General features: G+C 46.5%; 1 protein-coding gene across 2 annotated transcripts in view; it reads right to left on the bottom strand.

Moving 5' to 3' along the window:
* The window catches only part of MIGA1 (mitoguardin 1), a 1,504,768-nt gene that overhangs the window by 669,805 nt on the left and 813,845 nt on the right, over positions 1 to 21,118 (bottom strand). For both annotated transcript variants that reach the window (XM_069641662.1, XM_069641663.1), the window contains exon 8: positions 1,178 to 1,278. In XM_069641662.1, the coding sequence (XP_069497763.1) occupies positions 1,178 to 1,278 (101 nt within the window). The remainder of the gene's footprint in view (positions 1 to 1,177; positions 1,279 to 21,118) is intronic.

Here is a 21,118-nt window from a genome sequence, read left to right on the forward strand (position 1 = left end):
CCCCATCCTCATAAAAGGGCCCATAAATGGGCCAAGTGACTACTGTATGTGGGGAGGGAGCAGTTAGGAAGGGGTAATTGGGGAAGGGATGTTGGGGTATTGGGTGTGGAGGTAGTGGGGGAGGGGGTGTTGGGGGTAGTGGGGGAGGGTGTTGTTGGGATATTGGGTGTGGGGGCAGCGGGGTTAATTTAACAGGGTAGAAGTGTTAGGTATGAAAGTTCTAAGTTGTACATAGTTTATCCTCATTCAATACACCTGGTGTTGAAAACAGACCTGGCTCGACATTGCTTCTTGAGTGTGTGTCAATTTAATCATGGACAGTGTCCAGTGCCCATTGTAACACATGCCCAGTGACGTGTATTCTCAAGTCCATCAAAAGTAGTGGTCAATTAATTCTTGACGCGTTGCATGTCCATCAATGCCATTGTGGTCTCTGACTGTAAAAGCCTACATTTCAATATACCCTCTGCGCACTGTTTTTCTCGCATACTCTCGTCAGCCTTTTTTCCCTTCTAACTGTGGCAGGCTATTAGATCCCGTACAAAGGTAAAAAGATTCAGGTCACTAACATTGGTTGTGATCACACAATTAAGCCTGATGGTGTGTGCGCTAACTTTCCATAAAAGGGTTAAGCCAGATCCATTGCTTTGTAAGTCTTTGTTTAAAGTAGACGTTTTCGTCGTGGGACTGGTTAGTGCCTCAGTGGAATACGAATATATTAAAAAGAGGACAATATATACAGCATGATGGCACAAACTAACTTCCAACAGGGTGCAGAAATAATAGATGGTTATTACCACATTTAAGGGTACTTCGCATAGAGTTTGGTATGTTGGAAGGGATTCCCAAAGCTGCGATTTTAATGTTACACAAGAAAACTGCAGAGGTTGCATTAGCCGAATTAGCTACTTTAACAAACATGTTCTAGTTATCACAACAGGTCCTTTTTGTTTGATCAGATGCAGACTGATCGTCTAAGAAATTAAGATATTTCCCTGTAGGAATTACTATATGAGAAGCTATTGGGGTTGGGAAAGGGTCAAAGCCATTCCAGTGACATAACCGACTCCTCCCATCACTCCCAGCCACGCAAAAGAAGCCAGAACACTTTCCATTCGTCAACCTTGCTCTCGGCCTATAGACATGTTTTAAAGTACAGAATTCTTCGTTGAAGTACCTCAGCAGCAGAGACAAACGAGTCTGTGGAGGCAATGCTTAAGGTATCCCGAAGAAAATAGTCATCTGTGCTCTCCTTCACGGTGATATCCGTATCTTTATCTAAAGGAGAAAAACAGAGCATTAGTGCCCAGAAGACCTGTCCCAAGCTAGCATGACCGAGCATGAACATCTCTCTAAGATTACACAATACATGCACTAGGGTTTAGTTAAACATTATCCCTGCTTCAGGTTATACGCTGCACGAAAAACGAGAGAGGCAAACATTTGGATTTTCTTTAATAACACAAGACTGTCTTCAGGAGTTAGTTTACCCCCAAGGGTGTTTCCCTTCAATCCTTTCTTCTGGAAGTATTCCATTACACTGTGCTGCACTGCTTCACATCCTTACATTTCCCTATGGGCCATAAAAACGTGTAGAAAAGAAAACACAGAAGCTTTCTAAATCTGAGCAAGGCATGGTTTCCCTTCTTCAAAGCACTATTATAAAAACAGGTAGTTTTTACATAGAGTTGGCAGTAACCTCCAATAACTAAACATTGCTGGCCTACAGAAGAGACTCTTACATTTAAGCTCAAGAGCCTATACAGAAACACGCATTTGCAAAGCCAGGCGGTTTGACCTGTGCAAAGTGTGTGCTGTGTAGCGGATATACGGGTGTATTTGTGGACAATAGATAGATAAGTGGTTTCGAGAGACATGGTTTATTTGAAATCTTTGAGCTAAGATCCATATGTGTTTGGTTTTATAAGTGCACCTGTGTGTGGTTGGAGTGTTGTAGAAAGGGTTGGGTGTACAAGTGTAGGAATGGCACTATATTCTCAGATGGATCTTTATATGGTCAGCTATTATGTTCATAAGGCAGACGTTGGAATACTAGGCCCATGCCATGCACACACTCAAGAGCACATGATATTTTCTGCTATCATAATATCAAGCATTCGTACCATATGGCAGTTTATGGTACCATATGGCCAGATAGTTCTACCATGAAACAAGTATTGCCACACGATACTTCATATGGTCAGGTATGCCTACCATATACCAGGAATTGGCAAGATATGTCACGGTAGTGCTATGATGAGCCCTGGTACTCTGGTCATCTTATGGGTTTTAGCATGATATTTCCAGCCCAGAATACAAATTTAGCACTGTTAGCGAGTTTTTCTTTAAGGCTTTGTGGTAAGGATTCTCAGGTAAGCCTCCCTAACTCAGGTGGTATTAGTAATTCACAGGCCCACTAGGCTCTCCAAATAGTTGTGACAGAATATCTCTCGGCCAACTCATAGGGAAATAGTGGATGCATCGGGGTGGGAAGGCTCACAGGTAGAACATTGGTTTGCTTTTCGTACACAATTAATAACCTCAGAAGTACTCACCCTATTACACGGACCAAAAGTTCTTGGACCCAGGAAGACAATAAAACACACTTAGACCAAGGGTTGAAATATAATGGGCTTGTTACAGGCCCCTTTATTCATAATATAATAAGCACACAGAACTATGGGATACATACAATTCATTATGCATAAGCACACAAACAAGGATAACTAAAGAGGATGTATATCACCGTTAGTGCAGTTGCAGGAGACAACTTCATCTCAGCCATGTCAACACTATACTGTCCCAAGGGAGGTAGGCAGAGAGATCACACGTACTAACGGGGTCTGGAGCGGAGCATCCTCCCTCTCAGCGAGACTTCATCACCAAGAGTTCCAATTCTCTGTCTCCTTATCGGGATACCTCTCTTCTTAAGGAGGACAAATCACTGCCCCTCATAATTTGCAAACAGTCCCCGGCCGAAGAACAGACAGCAAGCATAGGAGGTAATGAGAGGAAAACAACAGACAGTAGTGGAAAAATCCAGCTTGTCTTGCACACGCTCGTTCCCAGCACCCCTTATCAATGCACCTGCACAAGGACTCCCCTCTCGGCTCATCCTTCAGTGAACAATACAACTATCCCTCATAGTAAGCTCATCTGCTTCATAATATAATATTGCAACCGTTGCAGAACTCATGTCTCGCTTCTAACTGAGCTCACAGAAACGTAGACTTTTATTGGAGTTTGAAAGTGAACGTCCAAAATGACCACGCACCGGATCCCTGTTTTAGCTCATTTTGGCACACACATTACAAACATTCACCTTTCATTAATACCAAAAGAGATATGGCCCACACATACTTTTAGAAGAATATAATTTTTAAATAAAAGAAAAGCCACAGAGAAAACCAATACACTTGTAAAACGGAAGATGCCACAATGAATCAAGTAAGTAACACAGTTTTAATTAAGAGTTCTGTCGTTTCAATATCTTCCCACCTAGAAAGAAAAAGGCAGTTAGCAGTTATGAAAAGGCTTTTGTACCTAGGCTTATAAATTCAAGTAGAAACACAGACACCAGTAGTGCCAGAAGGGGAGTATTTGGAGGGAAAAGCTAACTTTGTCCAAAACTGCCCCAAGGAGCAATTCCTCAAGTTCTGCTCGAAGGGAACCCTAAAGAGTCTCTTGAAGATGAAGGTTATATCTGAAATATTTACTGTGGGAGAGAAATTGGACGACATGCGCTACCGTGGGGCGGGTGGGAATGGCTTGTAGGCATAGTGTCTCCTGAATGAGGTCACAGCCAACCAGGCGGGGAAGACCTGTTGGTCCCGAGTACTTGGAATGTTCGGGGGCTAAATTCTCTGAGGAGGAAATCCGTTTTAAGTAAATTGGGTGAACCCTCAAGAGTCTCTTGAAGATGAAGGGGTCCAGGGATGAAGAAATGACTCAACAGCAGCGCTAGGGGATCAGGAGAGCAACACACTGCTACTGAAAAAAAAGAGGGTCAGCAGCAGACAGTTAACTGTTTTCAGATGCAGCTACTGTGCACTTAGTTCATTGAACACAGAGGGATTCATTGACGAATCACAAGTGCTGGAGGAACACCAAGACTCTTGTGAAGCGGGGGTATGGCTAGGAGCATCATCAGTCAAGATAACTCCCTGAGAGCCTCTGATAAAGTGAGGGTGGAAAACAGGTAATTACCCCCTCTCCTGGCATTGTGCTGTGACTGAAAGCACGGCCATGAGTTCCTGAACACCTGCTCTACAGCCCAGTATTTTTCTGGCCCCGATCGGCTGTGGCAGCCCAGGGATCGGACAGGATGCCTAGCGGGCCGGCTGCCCACAAAATGGCACTCCCTGATCCCGCCGGCCTGGGAGGGACTTTCCGCCTGGTGAAGAAATGCTTGTGGCGCCTGAGGTGCTGAGCGGCTGAAGTGCAGAGGTGACCCGTGGAGGTTTGCCCGCTCGAGAGGGTTCGCCAATGAAAATGGAGCGGACACCTGCACCGGAAACTGAGACAGTGGATCGGTGGCCAGCAGCCCCGGGACGTGGCGCTGGCCTGGAGCCGTTGATGGTGGTTCTGTTTGACCTTACCGCTCTGCCGCGAACCGGCGTGCGCCTTGGGTAAGGCTCGTGGACGCAGCCGGATACACAGGTGATTCAAGGGCCTGGATGCAGAGACGGCAGCAGGCCCAGTAAAGACCCGGTCCGTGGTGGTAGTGTGGAGTTCCTAACCTGTCAGGCTCTGTGGCCTCTTCCAATCCGTTCCTGGGGGGAGCATGCCATTGCAGAGTGACGTGCTCTCGATAGTCACACTCTGTGGCTTCCCTGCTCCTGCTGGCGCTGCAGCATGCTCCAGGCGGTCACCGCACGGCTGCCCGACAAAGGACATGAGGTGAGGAGGCCCATCAGTGGAGGAGAAGAGGTCAGAGGAGAAGCTGCTCGGCCTGAATGAAAGCATGCGGTGAAAGCACAGCTTCAATGACTGGCCTTAATTCCTGAAGCAGGTCCACCTTGCCTTCCCCCACTATGCTGCATGTTAAAAACAATCTGCCCTCACGCACAACGCATACCGCTCCGAATTGAGTGTGCAGCACCCAGCATGCAAAATGCACCTTTCCTTGACGGCCATATAAGCAGCTTTAGTGGTTGCAGCTTTGCACAAAGTACTCCTCTGCAGGTATAGCAATGAGCTCCTGAGACTCCTGTTGCATGCTGCACATGGGTGGTAGCTGCCCGCATTGAACATCTGCGAGTTCGCTGAAGGAGGCTGGAGGTTGGGGTGAGTTGCACCATCAGTGTGGTTGGTTCCTCAGCAGTCTTCCCAGTGCTGTCTCCTGTGACAATCTTGAGGGACTTGTGGGAACTGCTCTCCAATTGGGGAAGGCCTGTGTAAGCTCAAGTGGCTGCCTGAAAACAGGGGTGTAGAGAGCTCCCCAAATACCTCTGAATGCTGTGGTAGACCGGGATCATCGGTGCACCAGGGAGAGACAAGCAGCGCTATCAAGGAGAGGCCGACCCAGTGGTGAGACATTCCTGGAGGCATAAGCCTGGACACCCTGCTGCTATGTCGGCCAAAATGCCTAAGCAGGGCAAACAGGGAAATATTGCCACAAAGCTGCAACCTGCCGACAAACACAAGTGCACTGAGGTGGTTATTGCTAATGATTCATGGAATTGATCCCCTTCGGGCAATGCTGGCGCAAATGACTACCACAGCAGACCTCCAGGAGCTGATGGTGGAAATACGGAAAGAAATCTACAAGAACACCAAAGATCTCTCACACAAGATCCTTGTCCTAAACAAAAGAGTGACCGAAGCCGAGCCGAGGGTGTCAGAGGTGGAGGACAGTCTGTGTGAGCACTCCTATGAGTTGGGTGAATGTTCTAACAGACTGGAGGCCTTGGAAGCGCAATGTGTGGCCCTGGAAGACAAGCAGGAGGATGGGAAGAATCACTCCCGCAGGAACAACTTCCGGATCGGGAGTGTGTCTGAGCAGCTAGGAGACGACGAGCTCACAGGCTTTGTGGTGGACCTTTTTGGTACTTTATTGACAAAATCACTAGAGGATTTGGCAAACGAATTAGACAGAACTCATCGCACCAGGTCCAGGACCTCATCGACCCCAGACTGGCCCCCGGATGTTGATACAAGGGTCCCTTTTTTCCAGGTTAAAGAGCACATAATGGCAGCCGCCTCGCCTTTGGCAAGCATTCTCGTCCGAAACTTGTCGATCTCACTGTTTCAGGACCTGGCCTCTAACAACCTTGACAAAATATAGAGCACTCTATCCAATGACTGAGTAGCTGCGAAATAAGGGGTCCACTACAGATGGGGGGTTCCACCCGCGCTCCACTTCGCATATGAGGACAGGCGATGGCTCATCCGAACAATGAAGGAGGCCGAAGGTTTGATGAATCCAGGGGAGGCCAAGGGGAGTACGCCTGAGAGTGTGGGGACGCCCAGTGGGAGGGGCCAGTGACATCACAGAAATGGATGAAAATGGGGAGAGGGAGGTGGCTGAAGGGGCCTGTTAGGAACACATGAGTTGCTTTACGGGTTCTTAGTTATGGTGTAAGGTTAACCTAAGGAGATGGAAAGGTTTATACTTTGTGTGCGCCTTGGTGCCTTAGGTCGGGTAAGAGCCATGACTTACCAGTGGCGGGGGTAAAGGTGGTGAGAGAAAAGTGGGGGTATGTGATTCAGGGGTGTTAGATTACCTTACAAATCGGTTTCCCCGTTGTTTTGAGGAATGTAACCTTTGCTCCAGTTTGAGCACAATTCGTTGTTTGGGAGGATTGGGTAGGGAGGGTGGGTGTGAAGTTATATTTGAAATGTTTACTGTGGGAGAGAAATTGGCCACATGTGCTACTGTGGGACACATGGGGAAGTGACCAGGGGGTGGGAATGGCTTGTAGGTATGGTGTCTCCTGGATGAGGTGACAGCCGACCAGGCGGGGAAGACATGTTGGTCCCGAGTACTTGGAATTCTCTGATGAGGACGAAATCCATTTTATGTAAATTGGGCGAAATGTCACTACCAATTGGGTTCCTACAAGAGACGCATTCTCTGTGTTCCTGTGGCAATTTTTTGCTTCTGGGTGAGAGAATAAATGGGGTATGGCGATACTGATTGGGGAACAGGTCCCAATTTCCAAAGTAAGGGTCTTACAGGATCCTCAGGGGAGCTTCAACAGTGTGCGCTGATTCTTGTAGGAGCGCCCTTTCACCTTTGTCTCCCTGTATGCCCCTAACACTGGGCAGGATAGATTCCTGGAACAGTTTCTCTCTCGGGCTCCCCTTTGCAGTAGGGCACGTCTTAAAAGGGGGTGACTTTAACCTTGTGCCAGATCCACTGACAGATAAGACCCTGCCAGCTACTAGGCTTGACTTTAAGAATGCAATGGCTTTGGGGGTCACTACTACGGGAGCTGAGGTTGGTGGATGCCTGGAGTTAAAATCCATGGGAGTGAAAGATTACTCCTTCTACCTGCACAAGCATGGGGGCTTCTCTATGTTGGATCTCCTGTTGATTCCCAGTGTCCTATATGCTTGTGTCCATGCTGTTGACATTGGCACAACAGCACTGTGACCATGCACCGGAAACCATTGCCCTGTCCATTGTGGGTAGGCCGGAGAAACAACGGCATCCCTGGAGGTTGTATGACCCAATATCGAGGACCTGGTCAAGTGCTGTGAGCTGGGTGAAGAAATCACTATTTCCAGGAAAATAGGGATTCCGGACCCTCCGTGGGTATTGTCTGGGATGCAATGAAAGCAGGTATTCAGGGAACACTGATCAGTAAATCGGCGGCTTACACCAGGTCGCGGCAGTCAATTCGACTGGGTCTGGAGAGGGAGGTGGGGCAGGCGGAGCCGATACACAAGAGAACAGGGTTGCGCCGTGATTTGCGGGTCCTACGCGTTGCCCATAAGAAACTTCAGGAGCACCTAGATGATAGAACCGGCCAAACTATGTTAAAAACCAAACAATTTTACTATGCTAATGGGAACCGGGCCAACCGCCTACTGGTTGCTGAATTTACGAAAACCCAGAACCGGAACTCTGTGTTAGCCCTATGGGATGTGAAGGGAGTGATGCAGGGAGGAGAAGCGGAGAAGCTAAAATTGCTTAAAGATCACTTGAGGTGTTTTGAAGGGGGTATGTCGAGCATCAGATAGCACAGGCCCAATATCTGCAGGGGGTGAACATCTTTAAATGGACAGAGGCATAGCGCACATCCCTAGAAGCTGGGGGAGGTGGAATTGCCCATCAACAAAAGGATAGTGCCCCCTGTCCTGATGGCTTCACAGAACAATTTTATAAAAAATGTGTTGCGCTTTTGGCTCCCTCTCTTCAACTACTTAGGTGCATCAGAAAAGGTGGCCCTGACCATAGTTATCTCAACAATGGTGTTGATTCCCAAACCAGGGAAGGATCCGACACTATGTCCTTCATACCGGCCCATTGCCTTTACCAACAGACTCCAAGCTCTTCTCTAAGATCCTAGCCCGCCAAATGATGGAGGTTCTCCCCCGAAAAATAGCTGGGGATCAAACAGGGTTTATTGTGGAGCGTACCACCCACAACAATGTGAGGTGGGCTCTGAACTCTGAACCTGTTGGAGGTGTGGGAGAGGCTGGGGGTTGGAATGGTAATTGTCGTGCTAGAAGCACACAAAGCCTTCCACAGGGTAAGCTGGGGTTACCTCAAGAGGTATTTGGAAAGCTTTGGGTTTGGCCCGCATATATTAAATAGATCCTGGCAATCTACTAGAAGCAGTCAACATCTCTCCGGGTTAACGAGCAATCCTCAAATGGGTTGCTAATTACCAGGGGCACCAGGCAGGGCTGCCTTCTGTCCCCCATTGATATTTGCGTTGTGTATGGAGCTGTTGGCTTGTCATATCAGGGATAATGTGGACATTCAGGGGATCGAGGTGGGGAGGTTAGCTATAGGTTATCACTATATGCAGATAACATTCTGTTCACTCTCCAGAACCCCCGCACCTCCCTTGCCTGACTAATGGAGGAACTAACAAGCTACGGTGGGGTCTCAGGGTTCGAATTTAAATTTGATAAGTCGCATGGGCTGGATGTCTCATTGGGAGCCCTGGAACAACCTGACATTGAAGCCTTGGCGCTGATACAGTGGTCCCGGGAGTCAATCCCATATCTGGGGGTGCATATCCCTAGCGGTCGCTGAAGAGTTTTGATATAATTTCCCTCTGTTGGTCCAAGTGCTGTCTGAGGACCTAATCAGATGGGGTAAACAAGAATAGTATAGTTTGGGAAAACAGCCGCAGCAAAGATGAACCTCATACCTCGCTTATTATACTAATGTGTGGCGTTGCCGGTCGGAATCCCGGACTCAGAATTTCTCACACTGCAGGGGGAAGATTCTCAAATTCATATGGGGAAACAAAAGGGAAAGAATTTCAAAGAAGGGATTAATGAGACCGATGGCACTGGGGTGTCTGGTGGTCCAAGATATGTTAAGATACAACCTAGTGGCACAGATCTCTCATGCATCTCCTGGGATGACCCCGCTAGGCTAGGCAACTAACCTGGAAAACTATAGAGCAGGCTCAATCAGCTGTGGTACTAGTTAACCTCGCATATGTAGCCCAGAGTTCCCTGGACCCCGCGTATGACTTCCCGCTCTTGTGGGCCACTAGGCAGACACTGTGCTATATGGGCCGAGCTCTGCATAGGTGGGGTGTGACACAAGGACCTGGTCCACTCACACCGTTGTGGAATAATCCAGTGTTTCGCGCAGGGTGTGATGTCAGGAGTTTTGAGGCATGGGTAGCAGGCGGGTTGGTAACACTAAAGCAGATATATAGGGAGGGGCGCTGCTAACCATCCAAGAAAGACACCTTCAGTTTGCCCGAGGCAGAATGTTTCCGATACACACAGTTAGGACACTAGGCTTCTCTTCCCACCCACAAATCTTAGGGCTACTAGACAGCTAGATACCCTTGAAATGACGATTCAGGGAGGGGCTTCCCACGGCTAATAGTAAGGCTGCTGTACATGAGTCGGTGGGAGGAGGATGTGGGGGTCCCAATTGAAGATGAAGCATGGCTGCGGATCTACGCGAGAATGCATAAATCATCACAAGCTCTTCTGGAAGGAGGCGATGTCCAAGATTAAGTAGATTACGAGGCTGACTCTCCGTATGAACCCCTGGGTAGTTCTGCTAGGGGACACAGGTGAAGGGTCCAATGGCTACGCTGATAGTGCACCTTCTCCTGGCGGCCAAATGGACTTTTGCACGCAACTGGGATATTGAGGAGGGCCCAATGATCCAGATGTGGTGGGTCAAAATATGGGACATTGTAGTGGCAGATATTACTGCAATTCGTGAGGGGAGACAATAAATACCTATCTGTATGGAGACCCTTTACTGACTTTGCAGAAAACTGCCCAGCGATTGTGGGTAAACCCCCACAAATTAGACACTTTGTATTGGTATGAGGGGTCTGGCAACACATGTAAATCCCGATGGAGGGTCTTGCCCAAAGAGTTCATTGGTATATTCTGCCTGTAGTATTTCAAAAGCATAATTTACGGGATGGCTTTACTGCCCTAGTATTGAAGTCATAATGATTTGGTTACCCCCAGGATGCCTAGTTCGTTAAGTGTACTTTCTGCAAGCACTATTCTGTGGGGGAGAAGGGGGAACTACGATCATTAGGACTTCAATGCTAGGGCAGTACAGTCATCCCGTAAATTATGATTTTGAAATAATACAGGCGGCAACTAGATAATAGCAGGCCACTTTTGCAGGGTGTTTTATCTGCCCACCTCCTGGATTTAACTAAGGTTATGAAGTACATTTCCATCCCTATACAATGAATGAAAATTAATGTGAGCAACAGAGGTATATGGTAAACTACAATTTTCACATGAATCAAGACAGCAGGGACCTACAAGATTAACAAGTTACACAGTAATGTTCTTTTTGATCAATATGTTATTCTTTTCCGATATCCTGATTTCTTGAAATGAACTTTAGAGGAACGTTGGACGTGGAACATTTTCAAAGGCGATCAAAGAGCATCAATCACATTGGCACCTACCCCATATCAGCATCAGTAACAGCATCAGAAGTGGCTTACTGGTACATAAACAGCCATACATGCCACATGAGCTCAGCTCCCTCAAATTCCCTGAACTCAAACACAGAAGAATACAAGAACTGCCATAACATATTACAAGCAAACTACCAGGTATGGAGGGTTCACGAGGAATGCATAGGAGGAATATTTTATCCATCAGAAAATGCATATTACCAAAATATAAATAATTTTCTCTGGGGCACTCAGCAGACCAGCAGAACCAGGTCTGCCATACTGAATATATGAAGAAAACCCAGGGATAAGGAGTCATTCCCCTGGTACTGTGAAACTTAGAGTATTAAAAGATAGGGGAAGGGAGTCTGTTGACTCCGATGGACTCATCCCTGTTTTCCCTGCGATGCTCTCCTCCTGTGTGGCCAGGGGACAGCAGCTGCTACCTGATCCTGACACTGAGGGCGGCTGTATAGGGGAGGAGAAGACTTCCGGGAAGCTATGCTGACTCCATCCACGATATCCTCCTTTCCCCTTTCAGGATGAATCCCCCATTTGCGATAGTCTAGTGGCCCATTATGATATCTTTGTTCTTTCACCCATTGAGAGTAGTGGAAAGCTTTGGTCATATCCCAAAATCCAAATCTCACCTAACAGGCCATGTAAAATTATGAAAGACACTTTTGCCAGTTCCACATAGTTTTCTTCCAAACACAGCTTCACTTTAAAACTCATGCAAACATTTATACGATATTCTCAAAAAGGGACTACTGTTCCCACAGTCCCCACAATACTGGGACGAAGGAGAGGAGTAATGATGATCACGTCCCACTATCATCAGTCTAGTTCTTCCTCCAATCCAATTGGCCAAAACCGATATAAAAAGGAGGAAAGATTCTGGAAGTGTGTGAGGCCCTTCCTGCAGGACCTGGCTGCAGGATTTGTGTGACAGAAGGGAAGGAACTGTGGCCTGCTCTCTGGGCTTGAGGAGAGGGGAAATCGTGCACGCCAACTGCCAAAGGGGAGCTGAAGTGCTGGAGGAGCCAAGAGGACCAGTCTGTCCCCTCCAGAAATAAGGGAACCCCCTGGGTATTAACAGGGTACCACACCTCAAAGGAAACTGCAGACTTGCTCACATAAAAGGAAGCAAGGGAGAGAGATTCACGTGCAGGCTGCAGCCAAAACAGCGCAGGAGAAATCGTCAGCTCCGAAGAGAAGGCTTTCGAGTACGGGAAACACGTACCAGTGTGGCGGAGCAGACGTATCTGCAGAATGAGAAACGCAGAGTGAGAGCAGGAAGTGCTGTGGAGACGCCAGGAGCCTCGAGAGACCTCCTGGGTGCTCGGCAGCTCGAAGAAGCAGTGTTCTCCAGACCAGGACCTGAAGGAAAGCAGGCGTGTGACTGCAGAGCTGCAAAGGAAGCCTGAAAGGATGTCTGCAGCATCCAGAGTGGGAAGCAAGCAGCAGAGCCACGCTGCAGAAGCGCAAGCAGGACCGGCAACTGCGACAACAACAGTTTGAATGTTTTCAGATTACAGGTACAAAAAATACAAGGTTATTTGAATGCAGAAAAGGCAAAGCACAGAGTTAAGCTCCAATGAGATGCAAGTGCATGAGATGCAAGTGTGTGGCAAAGTTTGAACAAATATTATCGCAGACAGATATACTGAGCACACCACAGTATATAAAGTTTTGGTGATACAGAGGAACTATGAAATGCATATGAAGTTCTGGCAGCTGAAAGACAGCAGACAATTCAACCACTTAAGAATTCCTGGCAGGATAGTACACCAGGCACTTGGAATTGCATAAAAAGTCCTGGCAAGAGAGTATACCAGTAGAGTTGCAAAGCTACAAGGAATACTAAAGAAGAACAGTGTTTTGCTATTTAAAGGATATACTTGTGTTGAAGAAAGACTGTTGCTGAACTTGTTGCCTAATAGGTACATTGTGAATTCAGTAGAGACACAAAAGGAAATGTTTGTAAAAGAGACATTGCCATCCATTTTGAATCGAGTGGAAGGGTTCCACCCTCTGGGTCCGACGTCTTTCACCTCGGAGAACATTTTTGTTGGACATATTCTAATCTTCAGTTGTAAACACTTTATTTGCCATTGTCAGGTTAAAGACATTTCCTTGCACCCCTTATTGTTTTGTTTGTAGTGTGAGGGTCAGGATACAATGTTTTGGGCACAAGCAGAGCTTTTCAGTTATTAACATCCTGGCACAGGCAAATCCTTTGTTTTTGGTTTTTAGGTAAGGAAACTCCTCTTTAGCATAGGGTCAGAGAGGCATTTCCAAACCGGTTTTCATTTAAATAAGTCTTAAACCAACAACATGACAACTTTGTGTCAGGCTTTCATTTCCGACCCCTCACAGGAGTGATTCCCCCTGGTACTGTGAATTCTGAAATAAAGTGTGAGAAAAGGCCAGGGAAAGGGAGACATTCCCCCTGGCATTGTTAACAGCAAAACAAGCCTGTGGGAAGGGAGTCATTCCTCTGGCATTGTGAAACTACTGAGAATAAGACACCTGGAGAAGAGAGGCATTCTACAGTATAGGGAAGAAACTACGGCCAATAAAGAATATTGATGTTTGAACAGGAACTTTACCTTTTGAGTTTGTGCTTGAGCTGAGAACTTTACTGTGTTTTATCATTTCAACCTGGAACTTTGTTTTGTGCATTGGAAAGGGATTGAGACGTGGGTAAGGGAGTCATTCACTCAAGTAAAGATCCCGCCAAAGACTGGGGACTGTGATCCATTGTCCAGAAGAAGGGAGACATTCTTCAGGACCAAGAATTTCCTCTACTTCATTGGTTTATTTATAAGTGTAAGGGACAGAAATAGGTTTTGACACAGGACGGTGGGCTCCTGATTTACATGGACATTCTGACTGAACCCTTAGTATTTTAGTTGAGGTAGGGAAACCCCTCTTAAAGTTAGGGAGAGGTAGGTTTTCCCTTATCTCTGGTATAGTAAAAGTTTATGCCAACAACCATGCCACCTGTGTGTCCGTCTTCTGCAGCCTTACAGGACTTATTAATTTTGTCCACCTTTGTCCTTGTTCTGGTTTCCCCCTTATTGCTCACATCGTACAAATGCCCAATCTCTCTATAACAAAACATTCTTTTTTAATCATCAATGACTCCCACCAACCCTACCTTACTCTGATGGCTGTCACTGAAACAGGGACCCCCCCACATGACGCTGGCACACTTGCAGCCTTGCACATAGACCCTGCTACCTTCATCAAGTCTCCACACATACTTATGAATGGTGCTGATGTTGGACTCCACCAAAACATCCAGCCAAACTGTCGCATTTGATCTCCGCCTCTGCTTTGGAGCATATTTCAGATCAACGTCTTGGGCAAAACCCTCTTACTTTGGTCTTCATTTACCAGCCCTGAGGCACTGTTAATCTCTAATTTGATGATGTTGACGTCCTGTTCAAATCTCTGACCACTGTTCTAGTCATACACACAGGCGTTTTCAATTACTACAACTTGACCCCAGCCCACAAATTACAGCTGGACTTCCCACTCTCTGTACATAATATTGTTGTCCTTCATTACTGGCTGACCCACAGATGCAGCAATGTATTCTTATAACTCTCCTCCTCACTCAATCTGTCTGCACCCCTCGGTTGACCTATCACCCTCTGAATTTCTTTTACATATTACCATCCGTCCCTCCTTCACTCTCTCTCCCTTGACCGTCTAAAATCTCGAAATGAAAATTTAAACCCAATTCAATGGTCCCTTACCAAGACCTAGCCATGATTTTGGCCCGATTGAATTGGATTTCTGGAGTTCATCTCGGCACTAGCAGCTGTTTGAGTACCACTAACTTGCTCACTCATTCCTTCCTGTCCTCTCACCCATGATGACAACCATAGGTCTCCAAAATGGCATACAGCCGAGGGGAGATGTTCTCTACAAACTTGATGCTGGTGCAAAACTCCTTATCTTGCTTCCTACAAGGGATCGCGCCTTGCTCAGAATACTTCTCTGGACTCAGCTAATTCCAGGTATTGCTTCAACAACTCACCCTGCTCTCCATGACCTTCCGGCCATGGTACTTGGTGCATATTGCAGAGTGTCCAATTCATTATCTTGACATTCATTGTACCCAGGAAATCCTTACCTTATCCTCTTCTGCCCTTTTTGTCCGTATCACAGCATCCATTCACAAATCACAGATTTGAAAGAAATTCCTTGGTCTCATTTCTGAGGGATTCATATATTTTAAATTTACAGTCTGTGCATGCAATAGTTCCTCCATATTTTCAGCTACACTAAATATCTGTGCAACCTCGTTCTCTGCTCGTCCTCCTACTCACTCTGAACTGATGACTTTGCCAGCTATTTCTCCTCCAAAAGCTCTAAAATACAGGACACTTGGTCACACACTTCTTTCCCCTTACCACCAGTGCTTAATGTGTGCAGCTGTTTGCCAGGGCTAAGCCCTGGCACTTATGGCTGAGCCCCATCACTAATTGTCCTAGACAGTTTGATTATGATATGTTGTTTTGGAAACTTTATTATTTTAACTAACAGTCACACAATAAACACCTATACAATCAGAGCAAAATGTAAATAATGATTGCGTTTAAAGTCGCACTAAAACATGTGTCGCATGCCAAGACAAGACAAGCATGTTATTTTATTTGCATGTTGACTGGCATTAGTAAATCACACATCTGCTGTAGTGAGTACATCCGTCAACCATAATATGCAGGTGGGAGCTGCAGCTTTAACCCCATATAGGTTGACAGCATGAGGAGCTGTTAGGCAGAATTATATGCAGTACCCTTTGGGAACACCACACACAATTAAGACTACAAGTGACAGTACAATTTCACCTTTGGTACAAGCCTGTACTACACAGTTAAAGTGTAGCAGTAGCGGAGCAGCCAGACTTATCTCAAGAGTAAGTGAGCAGTATCAAATAGTTACACAAAGGACAGCAATTACTATGATTCAGGCAAACACTGACTCAAGGTTTTCAAGTAAAGGAATATACATTTATTTCACTTTTCAGTTGTATAACATTACACATTTATAATCAGTCTAAAAATCACTCTCAATACACCACACCACTTCCCTTAAATTCTAGACAAGTTAAGCTCACAAAATTAAGTGGGAGCAAAATGACACTCCAGCAATTTTAAAAGGGAGGGTAATACCAAGTTAAGAGAAATTGAACCACACCAACAGTTAAGTACACAGGGCACTCGAGCAAGAGGAACTACAGTGATATAATCAGGTAGAAAAAGGCTTAGGGCCAAAGTCAATGGGTCAAAAGTCTTTTGCTCAAGATCACACGGTTCAGGGTAGTTCGCGGTAAGGTTCGTGCCACGGATTCCAGATGAGGTTGGTTGGCAGAAAAGTTAGCTCAAAGAGAAGAGATGGGCAAGCCCTCGGTTTGGAGAAAGATTTCAAACACTTTCACCGCGGCTGAACAAAATGAACAACCGGATTTGCACAGTACCTTAAAATGGAGAGGAAGCTGTAGCTGAGGCGGTCATTCCTGGTAGTTCCTGCAAGCTCGCGGTTCCTGAAGCGACTGTCGGACTGACAAGAAGTAGGAAGACTGGAAGGTCCTGCACTACCCAGGGAAGAAACCAGCAGCAGAGCAAAGCAACAAATAAAAGGTGCGCTCCTTAAAACCCAAGCAGGGTCTGACCTTTTTGACTATCCGGCCCACTGTAGCTCTGTACAGTGAATTCGACCAGAGGAGGGGTCCTGGCTTGCAGTTTGGGTAAACTGGTTGGTCCCACCAGCTCAAGAGAAAAAATGTTTCCTGGAGGATCTTCTCTGTCGTCGGATTCTGGAGATTCGGACCTGCAGCAGGGTTTCACCGGGTGGTACAGTCATTGTAGGGATCCTCTTCTTCTAGTTCCTCGCTGGGTCTTTCGTTCCAGTGGCGACTCTGCTCTTCCAGTCCCAGAGACCTGCTTTTTATGCAGTTTTCCCCCATTCATACAGCCTGGCTGTCAATCACATAGCAGGGTGGCTGGCCTGGCAAGCCAGTCCCCTTAGCCAATCAGACAGGAGTGAGACTTGGGTTACCAAGGGAACCCATGGCAGGGGTCCTAAAATCCCTCCCTCACATCCTGTCTACCCAGACTCTCAGGCGCCTAAAGGAGGGCTTCTGTGTGGAAGCCCGCGAAAAAGCGATGAACAAAGGGACCAAACCTGGTTTGGCGCGCAGAGTAAAACCCGAGAAAGACTAACAAAAAGAAATGGCGAATAAACCCGGCCGGAGCCCAAATAAAATGTATTTGGTCAAGCAGGTTTATGTTTGAGGCTAATATAATAGCCTAAAACATTACCACGTTTATATAAGATAATCGTGTTAGAAAAGTTAGGGTAGATACCACTGCCACCAGCCAAGTCTTAATGTAAAGGGAGCGAAACAATGCCCCAAGAGGCACAGACAAAAAGGGATAAGAATTAACCCTTTCCAATACTCCATGGAAGATGGGGTGTACTGGGTCTGTGGTTTAAAGTAACTAAGGTCAAGTTAATGGTAACTTTACCCTTTTCTGGCGGACTGTGGTCTGCCCCAGAAAATGGAGTCGGTGGGAAGTCTAAAAGACGACCCCGTGTCACTGCACTGAAGGTGCAGTGTAACACACATGAAAAATATGGTGCCCTGGAGTAGGTGTCGCTCCAGTGCCCAAGATCACACAAAAAGTAGAAACACACATGGCAAAACACATGTAAGAGTGGGAAAAAAGGCTCACACTCTTACCAGGTGAAGAAAATCAATCCTATAAAATCAAGAACACCTGCTGAGGGACTCAGTAGGTAAGGGAAATCAACCATTTAAGAGAATTCTCCTTCACACTCGCCCCCCCACCCAGACTAAGGGACAGGAGGATTTAATCCACTCCGGGATGAATCTCTACCTCTAGTCGTTGAAAAACATCCTACAGAGACCATCAGCATGTTGGTGGTGACTTCCTGCTCTCTGCTCAACGGTAAAATCAAACCCTTGCAGGCAGATTGACCATCTTAGAAGTTTTGGGTTTTCCCCTTTCATTTGCATTAACCATCTCAAGGGTTGGTGGTCAGTTTAAATCACAAAAGTAGATCCATACAAGTATGGTCTAAACTTCTTCAAACTCCACACAATGGCAAAACCTTCATGCTCTATGGTTGCCCACCTTGTCTCTGGTTCCTTCAGTTTCCTACTGATGAAGCGAATGGGGCGTTACCTACCTTTCTCATCCCTACCTTTCTCATCCAGTTGACTAAGGACTGCACCTATACCTATATTGGAGGCATCTGTCTGCACAATGAAAGGTTGGTGGTAATCAGGAGCTCTTAGGACTGGAGCTTGACAAAGGGCTTTCTTCAGGCTTTCAAAGGCTTCAGTGCACTCCTTGTTAGGCAGAATCCTATGCAGTTCCCTTAGGGAGCACTACAGAAGATTAAGACTACAGGTATATGCAATAAATCCCATTTGGTATCCATCTGTACCACAAAGATTTAGTTGGTAGCTGTGGCTGAGCAGTCGGACTTCTCTCAAGAGGGAGATGAGCAGTATTCAGGGTTTACACAATAGGTCTACAATACTATGGAACAAGTTAACACTGACCAAAGCTTTGTATCAGGAATAATATATATTTTTTTTTTTTACACACTCTTAAGTTCACACACACATCACTATCATTAAAGTAAGTTAAAACAGTCAGGAAAAATATACACACTCCCTATTTAAATTGTAGACAAAATTGAGCAAGAGTGAGAACTGAGCAAAACGGCACAGTGTAAACTAAGCAGAAATGGCACTCTAACAATTTCCTCAGAGGGAGGGAAAGGACAAGTCATACAGGGTTAGACTCCTAAACACACCAGGAACACTTCCCAATTAGATTGTGAACAAGTTAGGCAAGGCAATACTTTAGTATAAGCAATACTATGATGAAAACCGAGCAAAATGGCACTTCAGCAATATAAAAAGGGGAAGGGAAAGGTGGTTATAAGAGTTTAGGTGCACCAACACATTTCTTAGTGAGAAGCAATCTAGAGAAGGCAGTTGTAACAGATTTAACCCGCGTCAAGAGGCCTGTGACAGAGTCAGTGGTACGAGGCAAATGCCCAAGATCAAACTGTTCTTGTAGCTGCAGTCAAGTCTTTGTTTAACGAGTTGAAAAGGTGGTTGCAGATGTAAAAAGATAATGTTAGATGAAAGGGGCGGCCAACCCAGAACCCGGAGGCCTGGCGGAACGATGTACCTTAAAAGTGGAAGAGGCTCCTGCGGTGGCGGTAGTTCCTGGCAGTTCCTGCAGTTCGGGAGATCCAGCAGAGGAAGCGAGGCTCTCGTCGTGGGGGAAGGTTCGAGTTACTCCACTGCCAGGGGATGAAACCAGCCACGGTGATGCCAAGACCAATAAAAGGTACGCTCCGTTAAATCGCGGTCGTGGTGGACGGGTGCCTGGCTATCCGGTCTCCTAGTGCTTGGCACTGGCGATTCGACCAAGGCAGGTCCTGGAAGGCGATTGGCGAACTGGTTGGCCCACCGACCCAAGGGAAGAAGACTCTTGCAGGTGAAGATCTTCTCAAGTCGTTTGAGAAAAGTGGTGAGGATCTGCAGCAGGGCTTCACCGGTGGTTCAGTCGTTGCAGATGTCTTCAGCTTCTCTCCTCTTCGGGTTTCTTAGTTCCAGTGGCGACGTCTTGTCCTCCAGTCCTCAGAGCCCTGCTTTTATGCAGAAAACCCCCCATTCATACAGCCTAGCTGTCACTCACACAGTGTGGTGGCTATCCTGGTGGGATAGCCCCCCCAGCCTATCTGGACAGAGTGCGACTTGGGTTGCCTAGGTAACCCTGTCCAGGGTGCCTATTCCCCCTCCCACACATCCTGTCTACCCCAGACTCAGTGGCGCCGAGAGGAGGGTTTCTGTGCAGAAGCCACGAAAAGGACGAACAAAGGATCCCCGACCCGGGTTAGGATTTCAGAGAAAGACTCGAGAAAGAAATATTAACAAAGATCTGGCAATAAAAACCTACCGGAGTAAAGTTAATATTAAAATAAACCGGCGGTATGTTAGAGGCTGTCAGTAAAGGTGGTAGCCTCGAGCAATGGGAAAATCCCATAGGAAAATATTTGCGGTCGAATATTTATGGTAGTAACCACTGCCACCAGCCAGAAATTTTGGAGAGAGGGACTGGACAGTACTGTCTCGAAAATGAACACTAGGGAACAACTATTAACCCTTTCCAGTACTTCCACACTAAGATGGGTTGCACTGGTTTTGTTCATATCTATTGACTAGTAAAGTCAATGGGGACTTTACATGCCCTGGGAGACAGTAGTCAACACCAGGGTATGAAGTCTATGTTTGGGGGTCACTGACACCCTTGTGTTACTGCACTGAGAGTGCTGTGTAACACACATGTTAAAAAGATGATTCCTATGAGGGTGAGAAAAGCCCCATAGACCATAAGCACACAAGATAGCCTAAAACACACACTAGCAATCTGTCTAAGAGTGGAAAAAAAGAGTTTCACTCTTAGCAGGAGAAAAAAATTAAACCCTTCAAATCCAGCAAAGCTGCTGGGGGACTCTATAGGTAAGGGACATTAGCCTTAGAAGAGAATTCTCCTGAACACTCCTCATTCCATCTAACCTTTTTAGGGAATTTGGAGGAGAGACTACATTCAAGGGAGAAGCTATGGTGCCATAGTTCTCTATGAAATTCCTGTAGTACCCAGTGAGAGCTAGAAAAGCTCTCACTTGGGTTTCAGTAATAGAGGTAGCCCAGTTTTGCACAGCTTGTACTTTGCTGGGCAATGGCCTTATCTCACCTCCTCCTACCTCATGACCAAGGTAGACCACTTTACTCTGACCAATTTGACATTTGCTTGCCTTTATGATCGGATGGGCCTACTCAAGAGCTGCAAAACATATCCTAGGCGGTCAATATGTTCTTTCCATGTAGGGCTGAACACTGCAATGGCATCCAAGTATGCCATGCAGAAGTCCTCCATCCCATTCAGAACTTGATTGACCATCGTTTGGAA

The sequence above is a fragment of the Ambystoma mexicanum genome, chromosome 1q (genome assembly GCF_040938575.1).
Source record: "Ambystoma mexicanum isolate Mex_15411 chromosome 1q, UKY_AmexF1_1, whole genome shotgun sequence".
NCBI lineage: Eukaryota > Metazoa > Chordata > Amphibia > Caudata > Ambystomatidae > Ambystoma > Ambystoma mexicanum.